The following is a 20,116-nucleotide window of genomic DNA, read 5'->3' on the forward strand; positions in this document are numbered from 1 at the left end:
GTGTGAGTAGGTATCAACGCAATAGCAGTTGAGTTTGAGTATTTGTAAACCTTTATCCGTAATGTTTGGGAATGAAGTAGTCATTAAAGGGAAGGCAAGAAGAACAGTCCGAAAGGGCTTCTGCTCAGTGAGGAATGAAGCTGTGACTAATGATGCTGCCGTTCAGTGCAGACAGCCGGCACAAAACAGTGGTGTGATGACTGCTCAGACCGTGAGCCCATGGTGGCCAAATAGCCAGCTGATATGCCTAGCACACAGGAGGTTTTTGAAAATGCTTGATCAACAAGCAGGTTCATGAAGTCGAAACTACATTTTAGGAGCCATCTGAATTTAACCACGGTCGAAGGCATAGCAAAGAGTCCTGGTGGCGCAGTGGGTCAAGCACTGGGGGAGGAGCCAAAGGGGGGTGGTCTGAAGCCAGCAGTGCTCTGAGGGAGAAAGCTGCCACAGTCTCTTTCTGTAACATTACAGCCTTGGAGACCCTGGGGGTGGGGGGGGGGCAGCTCTACTTGATAGCAACACACAGGACTTCAAGGAGATTTGGGGAAACTGAGAGCTTCAGGTGCAGACCATTTCTAAGCCAACAGCAGGTTACTTTTCATTTATTAACATTATGTATGAGTTTTATCCAGACAACACGTAAGTTTTATCTCTGTTCTCCTGTGGTAGAAGCAGATTCTTTCCAGAATCTCGCTGTCATCTCACAGGGCATCTCTTCTAGGACATATCTACCTCTGCTGAGGCAGATCCAGTATTACCTTAGCTTTGGTTCTTCGTCTATGGTGGGTTGCCCGTGTACACACAGGGCCCAAGTAGCTACTACATGGGGGCTTTCAAAAGTTCATGGAAAATGGAATTAAAAGATAGTACTTTAATCAACTATGTTTCCTAACAGGATTCAGAGAACTGAAGACCCACATCACTGGGAACCACCTAGAAAAGGCAGGGGTGTGAGTATGTGAATGGTGTGTGTTTTCTCTTCAGATTTTTACGGGAATACATACTCATTACAGAATAAAATGCAATGTAATAATAATAATAAACCACCTCATCCTTACTTCCATTACTATGTGACATATTTGTTAATATTATAAATTCGTTCTTAGTCTATTTTCAAATTGTGAAATCACCTGTATCTAATCTTACACCTGTTTTTCACTGGCCTTCTGTGAAGAATTCTTACCTACTATTAAATGATAGATGCCATCAAGTCAGTTCCGATTCATGTGACCCTTGTACAACAGAATGAAACACTCCCTGGTCCAGCACCGTACTCAAAATTGTTCTCATGTTTGCGCCCAATGCTGCAGCCATTGCATCCTTCCATCTGGTCCAGGGCTTCCTCTTTCCGCTGCCCCTCTCCTCTCCCAAGCATGGTGTCCATCCCAGAGATTGGTTCCTTCTGCTAACGTGTCCAAAGTGGTGCTACGCTCTGAAATTAATCCCAGAGTATGAAAACTTCATGGTTGGGCGGGGGGGGGGGATTACAAATCAGGAACTGACTTTAATTCATTCAAATCTGTTCTATTTCCCTTGGTGCTACTGGAGATTTGAATCCTTTTTGTTTAGCCCTCACACCACTGTCAATTTGTTGGACAAAGACCTTTTGTCTAAGTGGGTCTGTCATCTACAATTTTCTGAGAAAGGAGACATACCATTAAGTCTATCAGACACCCTATCTCCACTCCCACCCCTCAACGATCTGTAACACAGGATCTGAATCAGAATGAATTCAAGGAGTAGAAGCTTCTTGCTTCACCATGCAAAAAGAAAACTCAGTAACCTCTAACCTTCTCCCACCTGAGCTTTTGTCAATAATTTCCGAGAATGTATGGGCACCACCTCTGCTGAGTTAGGGCACATTATCAGCAGAACCCATTAAAGTTCAGGGAGAAACCTCTAAGCCTTTACTGAGACGTGCCCAACATTTCCGTAAACAAAGAGCCGGGGAGGGACGACACCTATTATTTAGAACGTCTTTTCTAAAGGATCCATTGTTTCTTGCACAAGGCCTTGTAGCACATTTGCACTCCCTGTTAAGAAATCTAATAAGAGAACTTGGAGATGTGTGCAATTCACGAATTATTAACTTCATTGCTACCCCTAGATTTCCAGCAATCCCCAATCTCCACTTACTGATTTCTAATGCCATCCCTGATTCGATGCATCTTACTGTGTTTGATCTGTGTAGAACCTCTGCCTGGGCACTTGTCCATGCTGAGAGCTAACATGTTCACCTTCACCTGGGGGTGGGGAAATCTACAATCTACATGGATTGTACTGTCTTTCGGTTTCCTGGATCTCCCACTCCTTTCTCTCAAATTCTCCATCTGATTACTTATTCATATGAGCCTCCTCCCACCAAGCCTGCACTGATGCAGCACAATAACCCTACGGAGATAGCTAGTCGCTGGAGGACACACCGCAACAAACCAAACCAAACTCACGAGCCCCTAGGGGTACCCTGTGAGCTTCTGAGGCTGCAACTAGGACAGGCGTCGAAAGCCCCCTCTTTCCCTGGCAGAGCCCTTGGTGGTTTAGAGCTGCCATCGCACTCGTGTTACCCCCATACCACTATGGCTCTCGAATGGGATTAGGTTTCTACTTAAACAACAACAAACAAACTGTAATGAGCTCCGTTTTCTCTTAGGCAATGAGGTCTTTTGGTTTCTGCCCAAGGTGTTTCCATTGATCCCAAGCAGAAAGAAGCTACTTTTCTGACTCCCTAAACTATGAAACAACTCCTGGGCTTCTGTGGCTCTGTGGTTACTGCCAATCTCCCTACTACTTCGACTGTGTTCTCACGTACCCCGTGTTATTTATAGCTGGAGATAAAGAAACCAGTAAATAAACAGAAATGAAGAAGAAGGATGACCACAGCAGCAGAGTAAAGCTGCAGCTTGGTGCACATGGCGGTGTTGCTGCTCGGCTGCGTGATGGTGACTGGGGTCTCGGAGGCTTCTCAGGGGAAGCAGCCCGCAGTGAACACACGGAGCCCTGCTTCCTTCCATGGACAGTGCCTGGGGTCCCACAGCTGCTAGGGACGGGACGCCGTTGAATGCGCATGATAAAGCCCCGTAGAAGACGACTTGCTCTTTTGGGGGGGTGGCGGGAGACTTGCTCACCCTGAAGATGAGGTTCCCCACAGACCAAGGTGAAGGGTTGATAAGTCCATGCAGAAGACGCTTTTCAAACAGTTGTCAGCCAATTTCCATGGACTTTCCTGATCGGAAATGGGGACTGTGAAGGAGTTCAGAAGATGTGGGCACGCAGCATGCAGGAGAGCCTTCCATCAAAGATACGCCTGACTCCCTTCTTTACCTTGCCCTTCACTCAGGGTTGACTACTTTCCAAAGCCAGCGGTTAGCAGGCTGCAGAAAGCCTGCAGGCACCCCTTCCTCTGTGTTTAATCTCTGGGAAAACTTCCTTTCGCTGCAGAGAATCCCAGAATTTAAAGGACAACTTCACCAGGATGATAACTACACCTCCGGCTGTACCAGGCAGGAGGCAGTGGCAAGGCCCCTCCCACGTCAGGTCAATTTGGAGTCATTTAGCATGTTATCTGGGGATATTTTGAGGGCCAGCCCCAAGGACTGCGCTTCCTGGGAGCTTGCTGAACTTCTGTTGGAAATGAGTTTATTCCAAGAACACAACAATCCTTATAAGGTACTGCCCGATACGGGATGGGTTTGTTCTTTCAATAAACTCGTTCATTTCAACAGAAGGCGGAAAAGGCTGCCTGCGGAGGACCCCGTTGGGGACAAGTTGCCCAGGCATGGCAGCAATTCCCTCTGGGCGCCGTGACTCCACGGGCAGCAGAGAGAGAGGTCGCTGTGTCCCACTGGAATTCCTCAAGATGAGAACACCATCCACCTCAAGGCTCCGCCGTGTAGGCCACGATCCACCCGCCACAGAAAATCCCCCTAAAACACATGCAGATCCTTTAAAATACCACACTAAGCAGATTTTTTTAAAGAAAAGAATTTCTAAATATTCTGAATGTGTATTTCATTGTATCTTGTCTATCTGAGTTTTCCAGCCAAAAAAGGCATAAAGCATGATTCATGAGAATAGAGACAAACATTCAAGTGGGTGACTTGGCTCAGAGGATGGTATTGTAAAAACAACCCCGATAGTCATATCATTTCCTTATGTTTTCAATCAGTGAGATCAAGAGCTGCAGCTGCCTCCCAGGCTGCAACCAAATGCATTTTTAGAAAGGAGTCAATCAGTGAGATTAAAGTTTCGATTTATAGCACTTCTGTGTTTGGGTTACAAAGTCATAAATGAATCTAGCACGGCAGAGGAGGTACATATTCTCTCGGCTGTTTACACCGCAGAGAGCAGGGGGATTCACATGTGATTAGCCACTTAGGTGTTTTCAGAGAGGCACCACATGGTCTTTGTATTTCAGACAAAAATAAAACAAAACAAAAACAAACATTGTTCTGTTTCATCAAACCGGATATTCACAGCGAGGGTAACTTGGGCAGCAGCCTCTCAAGCTTACAAAAGCGTTTTCGCATTTGCAGGGGAACTAGGACAGAAGAGGTAGGAGCGTTAACTTCCTTCCCGGGGAGAAAGGACTACATACAAGGGTGAGCATTGTTACCAAGTACTTGAGGCCACACCCTCTGAAGAGTGTGTGAACTTTTAACCACCACGAGCTCCAGACCTTTAGTTCACAGACAGAATTTTGTTTGCTTTAAAATCATGTTGGAGGTGGTGGGGGAACACCACAGCAGCCAGATAACAAGCCCCGGAAGATCTTAGCAACCATGGGAAAGGTTCCCACCAGGAGAGGTGCCCTGCACTTCCTGTCAGTGAGGAAATCAACTTAAAGACGAAGTAGGTCAAGTGAGGAAATCAACTTAAAGACGAAGTAGGTCAAGGTATCTTCAAGGAAAACAGCAACCCCAGGGGACAGAGTCCCCACTGACTAGTGAGCCCCGCTTCTCCCCATACAGGGGGGTCTTCCTGGCGGTACCTGAATCTACAGGCCGCCTTTTGCCTGGGGGAGTGTGTATTCTCAGCTTGATGGGGCCCCAAGGAGAAGGCTCCTGCTGCTCTGGGAGGGTTTCCCTGTGTCTGCAGGTGCTGCTGGCAAGAGGTAAGCCCCTGGGGTTCCCAAGGCTGCAAGGTGGTCACAGAAGCAGGCAGCCCCGCCTTCGTCAGGCAGAGTAGCTGGAGCTGCGGCTCTCCATCTGTGGGTCGTGCCCCTTGGGGCGGAACAACCTGGCACAGGGGTCGTCTAAGGCCGCAGGAAAAGACATCTTTCTGATGGTCTTAGGAACGGAGCCAAGACACTGCTCCTCTGTCGTCTCCACGTGGCTGTGCCACATGCAGACACACCAACCTATGAGTGAAGACTGTCCCCGTGCTACAGCATGCTTCCAGACAAGATTTCATTTATTTGCCACTAGAAATACATATTTCACAATATAGACTGACATATTGTTTTCGTGATGAATCGCTATGCTTTAATGATGCTCAATTTGTAACAATGAAAATATAGCCTGCATATCAGATATTTACATGACGATTCATCACAGTAGCAAAATGACAGTTATGAAGTAGAAACAAAAATAATTTTATGGTTGGAGGTCACCACCACACGAGGAGCTGTATGAAAGGGCCGAGGCATTAGGAAGGTTGGGAACCACTGAGCTGGTGGGTTTGAACCACCAACTGTTCAGTTAGCAGCCCAACTGACTCACAATACCACCAGGGTGCTAATCTGGATGACATTATCATTTAAAGGATAATCATTTCTTATCGTCATGTATTTTCTATGAATGATTCTTAGAGCTCTTCTAAAGGAATTAACAAGGCTCGAGGATAGGTGGATTAATAAGCTGGATAGAATTTTACATTAAAAGTAACATACCAGCATGAAGCAGGGAACCAACAGAGAGGTCTGAGGAGTTGGCCCCAATCCCAACTATGTGGACAATCCCCTCCCCACAGAAGAATTTTCTTCAGAGGACAGCACAGAAGGAGAGGGACATTTCTGATCAGAGCACACAGGAGCAAATGAAGGGGGAGGTAGAAAGAGTGGAGCACATCCTAGCCCATCAAGCCTTGAGGACAATATCTCTATTCAGAGCAGTCAATGCAGAGAGGACCATAGGGCCAGCCCCACTATGAGACACAATATCCCTCACTGACCCATAGCACTACGGGGGACAACACTGGAGGCACAGTGCGGGAATTGCGCCCGATCTAATCCCACCACACTGAAGTGAAACACTAAGGGTATGCAACAGAACAGCAAGGGGAGCAGAGCAAGGACGTCCGGAGGGAATACCAAAAATAGACTTTGGGGCCAGGGCATGGCACCCCATCAGACTCCAAGACCTTGAACTATTTACAGGCTTTTCTATTTTTTTTTGTCATTGGTTTATTGTTGTTGTTGTTTTGTTTTCTTTTGTTGCTTTGTTTTGCTCTGTCTTGTTTTTTGTGCATATTATCATCTCTGCAGGTCTATCTAGAGAAGACAGATGGGATAAACAATCTGGAGGAGTAAACCAGGGACCGATGGTTCCAAGGGGGCATGGCAGAGCTGTAGACAGGGGAAAGGAAGCGGGTGTTAACCAACCCAGGGACAAGGAAACAACAAGTGATCCAAAATCTATGGCGAGGAGGGTGTAGGAGGTCTGGTAGGGCTTGATCAAGAGCAATGTAACTGAGAGGAATTACTGAAACCCAAATGAAGGCTGAACATAATAGTGGGGCAAGAGGAAAGTAAAAGGAAATAGAGGAAAGAACTAGGAGGCAAAGGGCATTTATAGAGGTCTAAACACAGGCATGTACATATGTAAATATATTTATATATATGATGATGGGGAAATCGATCTATGTGCATATATTTCTAGGTTTAGTATTAAGGTAGCAGATGGACATTGGGCCTCCACTCAAGCACTCCCTCAATGCAAGAACACTTTGTTCTATTAACCTGGCATTCCACGATGCTCACCTTCCCAACACAATTGCTGAAAACAAAAAAGGTACAGAAGCAAATGTGGTGAAGAAAGCTGATGGTGCCCGGCTATCAAAAGATAAAGCATCTGGGGTCTTATAGGTTTGAAGATAAACAAGCAACCACCTAGCTGAGAAGTAACAAAGCCCACATGCAGAAGCACAGCAGCCTGTGTGATCGTGAGGTGTCGATGGGATCAGGTATCAGGCATCAAAGAACAAAAATATCATATCATTGTGAATGAGGGGCAGTGCAGAGTGGAGACCCAAAGCCCATCTGTAGGCAACTGGACATCCTGTTACAGAAGGGTTTCGGAGATGAGACGAGACAGTCAGGGTACAGTATAGCACCGATGAAACATACAACTTTTCTCTAGTTCTTTAATGCTTCCTCCCCACCAGCCCCCACTATCATGATCCCAATTCTACCTTACAGATCCAGCTAGACCAGAGGGTACCGGTAAGAACTGGAAACACAGGGAATCCAGGACCGATAAACCCCTCAGGACCAATAATGAGAGTAGCAATACCAGGAGGGGAAGGGGAAGGTAGAGTAGAAAGGGGGAACTCATCACAGTGATCTACATATGAACCCCTCCCTGGGGGACGGACAACAGAAAAGTGGGTGAAGGGAGATGTCAGGCAGTGTTAAGACATGAAAAAATAATAATAATTTATAAATTATCAAGGGCTCGTGAGGGAGAGGGGCGGTGAGGGAGGGGAAAACACGAGGAGCTGATACCAAGGGCTCCAGTGGAAAGAAAATGTTTTGAAAATGATGATGGCAACAAATGTAAAATGTGCTTGACACAATGGATGGATGGATGGGTTATGATAAGAGTCGTACGAACCCCCAATAAAATACTTTTTTTGAAAAGTAGAACGAGAATGGTGAACTCTCCTGTGAAAGGCGTTACAAGATACATTAAATAACACAGGATCAAAACCTACGGTGTCAACTGCTTGATCCTCAAATGCCACCTATCTACGAGCACTTCTCTGTGCACATACTCACATGCATTTGCTGAAGGAAATTCTTCAGCACTCCCAAGGACACGGCAGGAAGGGGTGGGGGAGGAGGGATGGAGATGGGAAACACAGGAGGCGGCGAGGTTAGGGAAGCCACGGTGTGGGGGTTGAAGCCAATGACATGCAACAAAATGGGTATGGATTCTCGAACGGAACTGCTCTGTATGCCTCTGAGTACACCTATCAAACAAACAAACAGAAACAGTGAAGAGAAGCTTCTTCAAAACTGACCAGCAAGGGACCAGGCCGGAAAGTAAAGCTGTGGTAACGCCGCAGCAAAGGCTCTGCACCCACACTGTGCGCGGCAATGCCGTTCCTCGAGGTGGCTGCTCCTGAGCCACTTCCTCCATCTGGGGGCCTTTCCAGAACAAAGGCTCCAGCCTGGCGTCAACCGGCTAACGGGGCCACCAAAAGCTTCCCAGACACGCTGGCTCTATTTATTTCAGCTCCCTACTCCCATCCTTGCCTGTGGTTAAGAGGTCTGTTTGAAAGTTGATCTGGGATGAGCACACTACGCAAACAACTGGGTCTACCACACTGGTTACGCTCCATCTCCCCGCTGGTCAATTAGCGGTTATTTCCCTTTGCACATATAGACATGACAGCAGCAGGGTCAGCCTGTGAAATTGTTCTGCAGAAAAAACACACCAAATAAATAACCACCCCAGGGATTTCAACACCAGAAGCCCTCAAATTACACATAAAGTGTTTGCTAGAAGGGAACTTATTAGTCTGTTATTGGAACTCAGACCACGCTTCCAAAATAATGTCTCTATAAATACTGGTTACCCTCCAGGCCAGCACACACAGCTGCCCTGAAATAACAGACAAGAGCAGAGCGCGATACGGTCGGGACTGAAGGAGTTGGAACAGAAAATGAAAGAGTGTGCTTAAAAATGAGGGGGTCTGGCGGGCACTTGAAAAGAGACTGTGCCATGATGAGATCCCAGCCACGTGGGTTGGCCAAGTGGGTGCGCTGGCAGACAGCCTTTCCACACCTCGCTTCAGCACTCCTCTGGGCAGCTCCCAGACTCTCCCTCATCTGGGCTCACTCGGCTGGCTCCCCGGCTATGGGTGACTGCCTCCTTAGCTGGCTTTCCTGCAGCCTTGACTGGCTCTGAGACGCACACTCATCGCCCATCAGCTGCTCCCAGGCATTTCCACGTGGCTGCTGCCCATCCAATACTCCATGTTCCACTGATCTCATCTTCCTCCACACAGATGGCCTGGGCTGAAGACCTGGGTGTCCATCCGCATTCTATCCTCCCTCTTGTCACCACCTCCCACCCTGTCAAACCCCACGCAGGGCTGCCTGATGGTCTACTGGAGATTCTTAACCACTCTTCCATCCTGCCTATCTATTTCCCAGAGGCTGAGCAGTGCTGACCTGTGGTGTGGCCCCATGGTTACCTGCTGATATAGAATGCACAGGTGTAGGTTGCCATGCCAGCCAGAATGAGGCAGAACAGAGGAGTCTGATGTACACACATACACAATACACCTCTTTCTCTCATGACTATTCCAGGAGCCTCCCAGTGGCTCTCTGGGTCAGCAACAGGGAGGGGAACCCTCCAGGAGATGGATGGACACAGTGGCCACAGCAAGGGGCTCACACAGGACAATCCCTGTGAGGATGGTGCAGGACGAGTGGTGTTTGGGTCGTTTGCACACAGACTCTCCATGGCACCTGACAACAACTGAGCAAACTCAAACCATACCACAGGGTCCTGAGGCTGCAAATCCTTACAGAACAAGATGGACACATCCTTCTCCCGGGGAGCAGCGGGTGAGCTCAAACCACTGACCTTTTGGTTTGCAGCCCAGTATGCTTAATCACTGCACCACCAGGGGTCCTTTGCGAAAACCCAGGCAACTTTGGATCCTGTTAGCCCCAGAGGAGAATCAGTAGATCCTTCTTGGCGACCGCATTTTCAGTAACACAGAGACTCGATGGCTCATCACGCCCAGTACACTAAGCAGTATATTGTAAGTAAGTTGACAAGTCCGAAGCCAGCAGGACCAGCATTGATATAGCTGGAGTAAAGGATTCTGCTTCTAACACAACAGACAGAACCTGGCAGAGTACAAAGGAGACAAAATACCGCTTTACTTTGCTGGAGCCAGACACCTCTCTCACTGTCATCGGGTCAATTCTGACTTACACAAGACAGGGTAGAGCTGCCACTGTGGGTTTCTGAGACTGTAACTCTTTATAGGAGTACAATGTTCCAGCTTTCTCCTGAGGAGCGGTGAGTAGGTTTGAACTGCTGACCTTGTGATTAGCACAGAAGCACTATCCCACCATGGATACATCCCTGGACTTTTCAGTTATGAGACTGAGTTAGTGCCTAAACCCAAAGGCACCCCTGACAGAGCCCCGGTTTCATCCTCAGCCTTGAATCAGTCCTGATGGCACCTGACCACCCCACACTCACGTTCTGACCCAGGAGACAGGGAAGGGCAGGAGCCCGGGCCATCCAGGAAGCCCGTGGTAATCCGGAAGGCGGGGGAGCAGTAAAGACAGATGAAGGAGGAATGCGCACAAGGAATGGACAGATGAAGGAGGAACGTATACACAGGATGGAGGTTACAACAGAAACAAAAGGCAGACCTAAGGAAGAGCCCCCTCAAGACTGAGATATGCAAATAGGAGAGGGCATCTCCTTGACCTCCCCACCTCTGCCTGATGATCCACAAAGGCCCCTCCGGACGGTCTTGATCACAAAACCTCTGAGAAAGGTGTTGTAGAAGCTACTGTTTATCTCATGTGTTGTAAGAGCCAATCCACAACCAACTTTTCGGATTTGGTCAGACGTCGCTCTGACCGTGTTAGCCCGTCCCTCATCTCTTTGCTCTTTGCTGCAAATGCCGAATGAAATTCTGTTTCCCTCACTAGTATGCTGGGGTGCTTTCCCTAGGACCAGACTCAGTGCACCACCTTTTTGCTGAGACCGGACGAGCTGGGTTTCCATCACACGAGACTGAGAGAGTTCTGGATGGTGAGAAAGAGTCCCTCATGACCACCTAGTCAGTGCTGAGTCAGAGCGACGCACTGGGGGTTCCGAGGCCGTAACTGTTGAGGGGAGTAGGAGGCCCACGGGCTTCTAGTGGTTTTGCACTGCCGCCGGTGGGGACTGCAGCCCAATTTGTAATCGCTAATCCACCAGGGCTCCTCAAGAAACTGTCAGGCACACTGCATATTGCCACAGCCAGCATAGCAATTTTACAAAAGAACACAAGTCTTCTATATCTTGCCCTCCCCAAAAGGGTTATTTTCAGTAGCCCTATTATGTCCATTTTTTAAAGATGTTGCTGTTAAAAAAAAAAAGGTATAGCTCAATTTAAATAAAAATACCTTGTTACAACATCTATAAGAGCTCCCAATAAAATGATTTCTAAAAGAAGAAAGAAAAGCGCCTCACGGAGGGAACGTGTGGTTGGCGAACAAAGGCAGAAGGAGAGCCCCGTTTGCATTACGACGGGGAGTCTCTCCGCGACACCCCAGTGCCTTACGGGAGGAGCAGGAGGGAGTGAGGCAGGCGTGACGGTAGAACGCGGTGCTGGATGTCCACACAACCTCTTGCTAGCATGGCCCCGCGTGTGCCGGGCAGAACTGCTGCCCGGAGCTTGCAAGGCCGCGACCTTCCAGAAGCAGAGCACCAGGCCTGACCGCTGAGCTACCCTGGGTTGGGTTTGAACCACCATCCTTTCAGCAGGTAGCCGAGTGCTTAACCGTTGGCACCATGACACAAGACTGTGCTTGGGCCTCAAGCTCAGCCCACAGAGAGGGGCATGACGTGATCTTCCAGGGTGTTTTAGGAGCCAAGTAAGCTCTTTTTGGAAAGCAATCGGGAAGATTGTCTGTCCCTTCAAAACTCTGAAACTCACTGTCATCAGGTTGTCTGCGACTCAGAGCGACCCCGTGGGGAAGAGTAGAACTGCCCCTGTGGGGTTCCCAGACTGTAACCCTCTAAGGGAGTAAAGAGCCGTATCTTCCTTCTGATGAGCTGCTGGTGGTTTTGAATTGCTGGCTTTAGGGTTAGCATCCAAACCTGGCGGACCCCACCAGGGTTCTCCGTCTCCACTAAATGCTAACCACAACCCTGCTGTCTGCCCCGACAGGCAGACTGGGTAAGAGGGAATATTACCGACCCTGCATGCGGGGAAGCACCCAGGGAGTGCCTGCTGCACGGAACATGCCCAAGGGGTGACGTCACCTTCATCTGACATGGCTAGCTCTCACTCTCAGGAGAGAAGAAGAACTTAAAGAAAGAGCTAGACACACATCAGCTGCCTTTTCTTACCACCACTTCCCGGAAACCTAGAAACGCCGACTTCGCCAGAGGAACCGGACGCAGCCAAGGGCTGCTTAGAGATGGTGACGTGAGACGCTGAGTGAGCTCTGGCCCCACACTGTGAAACCTGGACCTAAGTGGAAGGATGTCGGGCTCTCCGACAGGTACAGCCGGGCACAGGCTGGGCTCACCGTGTTGGGCACGTAGGGCAGCCGGTAAAACCTCTCCTGCGTCTCCTTCAGGATGTCTGTGGTCGAGCGCCCCAGGGGATGCTTGCCGTGGTACAGCTGGTCCAGAACGGCGTAAAAGACCTAGGAGACGAAGACACCACTTACTCCCGAGTGCCAGCCCCTCGGCCAACCGGTGACGCCCGAGATGCTCCAGGGCCCCAGTCACTGTCACACGAATCAGTTCTACGCACACCTGGATACAAAGGCAGCGGCTTGAGGCACAGCTCCTAGTTCATGAGCAACTGGGGGGCTCTCAGCCCTCTCCTGGTCAAGGGGATTAGAGAATTTCCAACCTTGCCCATTAAGGGTACTCTCTATGCACAGAATGTGCAACCCCGAGACTGAAATTTTGCCAACGTCTGTGATAAGGGGGCTTCAAAAAGTCTGTGACAAAATTTCATGGTCTTTTCATTCCATTTGTCCCCCACCTCCCGGAGTCTGAAGACCCCTCGAATATGTAGTTGGGAGACGTGGTCAAACCGAGGGTTAAAACATGGGATTCCCCCACGCCTGCGCCCCGCTCCCCGCAACCCACCCAGGATCTTTCGAGTCTGGCGATTTCTCCCTGGACAACTGGTGCTTTGTGAAGGAGAGGAGAGGGAGGCTTCGGCATGTGAGTTCTGCGGCATGAAGACAAGTGAATGGGGGGAGTGCGAGCCCTCCTCTGGAGAGCTCCATGCTGCAGGGAATGCTGATGCAGCTGTTGGTGGGCCTGGAGGTCAGGTCAAATCAGACCCCAGCATGTGACCTTGGGGCGCATACAACGGAGCAGCTGCTGAGAGGGGCTGGAGATACAGGCCCCTTGGTGTACAGGACGCAGGCCACCGGGACGTTGTTGGAGAAGCACAGCAAAGGCATTGGCTGGCGCGTGCTGCTGAGAATCACCGTGTGCACGGAAAGCCTAAGGCCAAACGAATGTGCTTTTCCATGGACACACGTGACCTGGATAAGAAGCCCTGTGGGGCTCGGGTTTTGGGAGAAGGTGGGCAATGCTTTGTTCCCAGGAAGAGTTCTGACAGGGCAGTACACAGTCTCCAGATGTAGAAAACGGAGTTTGTGCAGAATGTGCAGCTGTGGACTTGAAAGGTACGAGGATTAGCTTGGATGAGCGAGAAGTGCCCGTGACTTCTGGCTGCAGGCTTCGTCTAGATACAGAACTACGGTTCTAAATGATGCACTCGGGCTGAAACACACACACACACACACACACACACACACACACTCATTTCCTAAGTACACCTATTGGCTTACTCTAATCGGTGATCTAAACACATAGCTAAGTAGAGCTCTGTCCACTCGACCTTCCATAATGCGCAACAACGCACACAGTTCACCAGGAAGGAGTCTCTGGGCTGCCTTCCGCTTCACCAGAGAAAGTCGAAGCTTGGAAACCTGGACATCAGCTGAGGAGAGGCGCTCTGCCCCACCCAGGAAGAGAGCCCGGGTCGAAGCTGTTCTTGTCTTCAGTTGAGCCTGTCACACTGATTAAACATGGAATGCCTGCCTTTTTGGTTCTAGTCAGAAAAAGCGTGGACGAAATTTAAGGTGCGGGCGTTTGTTGCCGGCTCACTTGCTGCTAAAACCAATGATTTCTAGACGGAGGGGCCTATTCACCTACACAGGGAGTTGTTCATTCTGGAACCAGGGATCTTAGCGGCACAGAAAAACCAGTCGGGGAGTTTAAAACACTGCTGACTCCCCGTAGGGCTCACTTCCTTTCCAAGTGTGTTTGTCTCCATTGGTCAGAGGGTGTCTGGCCGGCTCGGAGTGGGCAAAGCTGTCCGGCCAGAGCTGTCTTCCCTCTCCCAACACTGGGGCGAGGGTGGAGTGGGGGTGGCGGGGGGTATGTCTTTGGGAGGGGAGAGGAAGCAGGCAGCTGCTGCCTTTTGGTTTGAAAAAAAAAAAACCACCTCACATTTGGGGATGGTGAGTGGGGCGGCTGAATCATAACAGCAGATATTTTGCTATCTTATATTTACACCCCCCCACACACACACACATCAGCAGTAGCAACATCAACATATGCACGCAGGTTATTACACGTTATATTACACATATATATGCACACAGTATACTAAAAAAGAAAGGGGTGCACAGGAACCCTACTGCAGATGGTAACACACTGAAAGACTTGCTGCGGGGTCGGTCGTTTTTAAAGAGAATGTTAACATCCTCAAGCCGTTGTCTTCCCTTGCTTCTAACTCTAGCGACTCGACACAAATGGAAACGCTGCGCTTTTGCTGACAGTGGGCATTTCCTGCACGGAAAGCTATCTCCGAGTGTAAGATACTGTTTTGCTTCGCATGCTCCCTGGGGGTTGGCAGTTACAAAGTAACATTACACAGCAACGTTACAACATTTCAAAGCAGCTCAGAGGCAACACATTTAAGCCTGTCATGAGACGAAAGCAGGCCGTGGGGGCCATGTTGCAGGGCCGGAGAGGCCATGACACAAGCCTCACCATCCGCCGTCACCATCTGAGTGCTGTCCAGATGGCTCCTGAAAGCCTCCCGTTCTTTGGCTAGAAATCTGAAGGAGCGGGTTTAGAATCCCGCCCACCACTGATGGCTACGGATGTGTACACGCCACATGTCACCACAGATCTGCAAAGGGTGCAAAGCCAGTCAACAGAGCGGGCGTTTGCATGTGGTGTGGTGTAACTGCCCGAGCTTTGGGGGTCCCCACTGGAAGCATGGGAACCTCGCTTCACACCGGCAGTGTGAACGCTCAGTGGCTCAATTGTGCTCACGTTCTGGATGTGAGGTGAGAGATGGTCTGGAAGCGCTATTGGCTAATCAACGTGTAGCCCCGACGAGATCTGAAGGTAAAGGCCCGCGTACCTGAAGCTGCATGTCGGCTGCCGCACCAACCTTTTTGGACTCGCAAAGGCGGGAGACCATGTCTTTGGGCAGCGGCTGGAGAGAGAGACAGAGAACACAGGAGTCAGTTGCTTAGTGAGCCACTGCATTGCACTGGGTCCGGAGGGGTTGGAGAAAGTCACCGAGGCTTACAAAAAGAAAGAAAAATGGAAGTTGATTACTGTTTAAATAATCATCACGCTTCAATGCCTTGGTTGACCAGGCAGCAAAGATGAAGGCATGCCGTTTCATTTCAAAATGTGATTTGCCAAACACGGCTTGTACATGAAGATACAAGCTTGCAGGGAACGGAGACATTGAGGTTGATATTTTTATGCCACTTCAAACCCTGAAATGAATCCTTTTGTTGTGCCTCTGAGAGCCCGCTCAGGGCCTCTGTACCGCTAAGTGCACACAATCGCTGGTGATTGGGCTCCAAGACTAAGATGTCAAGGGAGAAATCAGGACTTGTGGTACCAGCTGGTGTTAACTTCACTGAACTGACAGCTCAGCAAACAGCCGCGGTAACAAGTCGTCTATTCCTTTCTTTTCTAACCTGAGAGAGTCCCTGGTCTTGTACCCTGAGTCCCATGGCTCGTATGGTTTACTTAATCATTAACAAGGCCTTAATCCTCCATCAACGATTTTCCCAGGCCTAGTCCAGCATTGAACACTATTGCCAGCTGCTCCCTGAGAGACCGGAGAGGCTCTCTGCTCCCGTGCAGAAGAACCCTTTTAAGACCCCCGGGGAAGGTCCACCCTGTCTCAGAGCCGCTGCCAGGTGGGACTGACTCGATGGCATCGAGGCTGGTTTTCTGGAGAGTGCAGGAGAAGGGGGAACAGTCACACGACTTCCCTGGGGATGCAAACGGTGCCTGGTACACGGCAGGCGCTCGGGAGTTGGAGGAACGAAGGAACGCGCGCCTGCGTGCGAGCATGACGCTCGCTCGGGGAGTGGTTCATGGAGCGGAAGACGATGCGTGTGCATGCAGAGAGCTCCACAACGGTCAGGCCCTGTCCCTTCGGCTGCTTTCAGGCTGACCACAAGAAGGGCAAGCCAGCCGCTGCCCCTGCGTGGAAAAGGGCATTCAGCGCAACTCCTGAGGCAGGAAACGTCAAGGCTTTCGGGAACTAAAGGCACTGATCAGGTGCGAATGGGATTTTCCAGTCAAAATTTGGCTAATTTGTCTCTAAACCAGTGGTTCTTAACCTTCTTAAAGCTGCGGACCCTTTAATACAGTTCCTCAAATGGTGGCGACCCCCTAACCATAAAATTACTTTCATTGCTACTTCATAACTGTCACTTTGCTGTTATGAAGCAGGCGACCCCTGTGAAAGGGTAGTCTGACACCACCACCACCCACCCCCGCCCCACAAAGGGGTCTTGACAACCCATAGGTTGAGAACCACTGCTCTAAACTGTTCAGCCTTCTTCAGGTGTGACGCTACACGATGCTTTATGTGGACCGTTGCACTGGCCGGTCAATGCGACTCGTCATGACCATGTGCAGATTCCCTGAGACTGTCTTGGCAGGAACAGTCTGCCTCATCTGTCTCCTCTGGAGCGGCTGATGGGCTTGAACCAGTGACCTTGTGGTTAGCAGCTGAGATCTGAACTGAGATTCCCACAAATGCATTTGTTGTGTGGGATTTGTTATCCCCAGTGCAATTTGGCACCAGAAGGGTAATCTTATTTATCCTGGGCTCATCCACGAAGATGATGTTAGAAAGAAGGAAGTGTGATTTGGGTTTCTTTAAAAATCCCGTAGGCTGGATATGGAAGTAAGGTAAGAGTAGATTACTGAAAATCAGTTAGGAGATCACAGGTATAAAGCCCAGGACAGCTTGGTCAATGGTGACCTACGACACAAGAGCTAAGTGAGACGGGCAGGGTGGGGAGGTGAGTAAGCAAGGGATGTGCTGGTTGACTAGATGTGTGTGAAATGCACGCAGCTCTCTTCGCTGTGGATCAGTACATGAAGTGCCAGGACGCCTGTGCTCACATGGCTTGCTGGGTGTTCCGTCCCAGGCAGGGAGCGTAAATCTGAAGAGGCTTTGGTTTCGTAAGGAAGGTACTGTGGGCCAGGGAGGGGGGACAAACAGCAGCCATGCCTAGAAGTAGTCTTGAACGGGGGAAGCAGAAAAACATGCACTGCAGGGAGTGGGGAGGGAGGGGAAAAATGAGGACCTAATGTCGGGGGTTTAAGTGGAGAGAAAATGTTTTGAGAAATGATGTACAAATGCACTTTACACAATTGATGTGTGTATGGACTGGGATAACAGTTGTATGAGCCCCTAATAAAATGTTAAAAATAAATAAAAATAAAGCTGTTAAAATGTAAAAAAAAAAACAAAAAAAAAAAACATGCACTGCAGAGCAGTGAAGGGGCACGTGCTGCCCCTGCTTGTCTGGCAGCCGGCCCCCACCTGTGCGTGTGCACAGCCCGCCCTGTCCTCCAGGAGCAGGCCGGGCAGTGGGCAGGGAGATGGGGGCAGTGGCTGGAATCGGACGTTAAGTGAGGGGAGGTATTCTCATTTGTTTACAGTGGGAAAAGGCGTAAGGAAGCAAAGCCTGTGGTAAAGGTGCACTCAAGGGGCAGGCAGACACTCCACATGTGGAGGAGAGAAGCAAGAGCATTCGGTTCCTGAAAAGGGAGACAGTGCAGGTGAGAGAGGGCTGGCTTCAGTCAGAGGAATGGGTGGCAAGAGGTGCCAGGGGATTGCATGCTGGGAAGAGAGGGCGAGCTGGCTGAGAAGTGTGGCCGGGACCCTGGCGAGTCCCCCGGGGTGAGGTTTCCTGCAAGGCCTTAGGGCCAGCAGAGTCACGAGGAGCGGAGGCAGACTGGGGAAGAGGGCTGCAGGGCAGGAGGCATGGTGCCAGCACGCAGCTCTGGGATGGCTGGGGAGGGAGCCGAGAACTCGCAGCAGCAGCAAGGACACCCAGCCAGCTGTGCTCAGGGCCTCAGAGGATGATGGGCAGGGAAATTCCACGTATTAGATCTCTGAGCCAAGCCCCAAATACCCCTTTCTGTCTGGAAGGCACTCACACATTTATTTAGAGGCTCCATATCTTAGAGAGCCAAACCTAAATAGAAGGGGCAACTGTTGAGACAGAGTGAACTCGGTTTCATTTTTCCCTTGTCAGGCTCACAACCGATGGAAAGGTATAAAAAAACGAGCAGGCAAGAACAGGGACATGTGGTTTTGTGCTGGGTTGCTAACCCCTAGGGCAGCAGTTTGAAACCACCAGCTGCTTCTCGGGTGAAAGATGGGACTTTCTACTCCCATAGAGAGTTCCAGTCTCAGAAACACAGGGGCAGTTTTACCTGGTCCTAGAGGGTCGAGATGACAGTGAGACTGACACCCAGGACCTATTGTCCATCCTGCAGGGAGCCCAGACACGTATCAGAAAACAGTATAAGGAAACAAGGGTGGATGTAAGATCAGTCCTAGTAGAACAGCACAAATGACAGGTACTAGCCCGCCCAGGCGCAACTCAAAGAGTGCACTTTTATTATGTGTGCTGTTAATAAGGAGCTCTACTGGCACAGCGGTTAAGCGCGCAGCTGCTAACCGAAAGGTCGCTGGTCCAATCCACTACAACCAGGGCTCTGAAATAGATTAGATCTTGTAAAATATTCTTGTAGAACAGATCTTATAAAAATCTAGCTTATGTATTGTCTACCAGATTAGCTAACACACTGCAGCTCTTGGCATGGAGTTTTATTTTTATTCCCTTAAAGGGTATTTCTTTTTTGATAAACAAACAAAACCAGATTTTCACTTAACTTTATATGCCAAGTTTGTGTGTGTGTGCGCACATGTGTGTGTCTGTGTGTGTTTAATAACCAATAGTAGAAGTTAAACTTCAAGTGAGGAACATGTTAGTCATAATAACCAATATTGAAGAAAGACATTTTTATGTCATTTCAAAAGTGGTTAATGCTAAGAACAGCACAGATGTTTGACAGGACCGTCTCCGAAACTGAAGGCGCTTGCAGCGTACGCCCCGAAGAAGCAGGACGAATCCATCCAGGTTGACAGGTGAAGAGTAATTACACACAGATGAAAACACATCTAAGACACCTGACCCTAGCTGCATTCCAGACAGTTCCCTTATACACCCACTGCTCCCTTGTCAACATGGCTGGGTTCCAAAGACCAGGTCATTATGCGAAAATGGGTATTACACAAAACACACACACACACACACACACACTAAGATGACCGCATGGGATTACGGAATGGAAGATCATTCATCATCAACACACTGCTGCAATGTGGTGAGTTGTTCACTAAGGCTGTTGTAGTGAAAGCCTTTGTTACTTCCACCAAATGTTCTTTTGCTTGATAATCTGGCCAGGGGAGTGTGGAGTGTGTGAGATGCTAACTGGACTATGGGGTTCTTCTGACTGTGATTTAACGGGGTACTGTGATTGCCATCCCACTGGGTACCCCATGAGCCATCCCAGATGCAGGAATCCCACTACCAGCAAGGGAAAAGAGGCAGAGTGGAGTGAGTCCTTGGGAGCCTGTGACCCCTGCATATTGAAGCCCCTTGATCCAGGAAGCAGCTGTGACACCAGAGAGGCAGAGGAGCAGAAACAGTAGCAGAACCAGGAACCAGGGCAATGGGCTTCCCCGCCCACCGAGCAAATAAAGCTGAGTGCCTTTGGACAGGAGACGGGCTTGTGGATAGGGTCTCTCTGGGCACTTAATTGGGGAA

The 20,116-nt window shown here is 49.6% G+C and overlaps 1 protein-coding gene across 1 annotated transcript in view; it reads right to left on the reverse strand.

Annotated features, from left to right (window-relative positions):
- Positions 1-20,116, reverse strand: part of LOC101650395 (mitochondrial intermediate peptidase) — a 125,752-nt gene that overhangs the window by 40,494 nt on the left and 65,142 nt on the right. The window contains exons 16-17 of the mRNA XM_030886615.2: positions 15,373-15,447; positions 12,494-12,613 (exon numbers count right to left, since the gene is read on the reverse strand). Of these exons, the coding sequence (XP_030742475.1) occupies positions 12,494-12,613; positions 15,373-15,447 (195 nt within the window). The remainder of the gene's footprint in view (positions 1-12,493; positions 12,614-15,372; positions 15,448-20,116) is intronic.

Source organism: Echinops telfairi, unplaced genomic scaffold, assembly GCF_000313985.2.
Source record: "Echinops telfairi isolate 266 unplaced genomic scaffold, ASM31398v2 ScPeMD7_2565;HRSCAF=3150, whole genome shotgun sequence".
NCBI classification, from domain to species: Eukaryota; Metazoa; Chordata; class Mammalia; order Afrosoricida; family Tenrecidae; genus Echinops; species Echinops telfairi.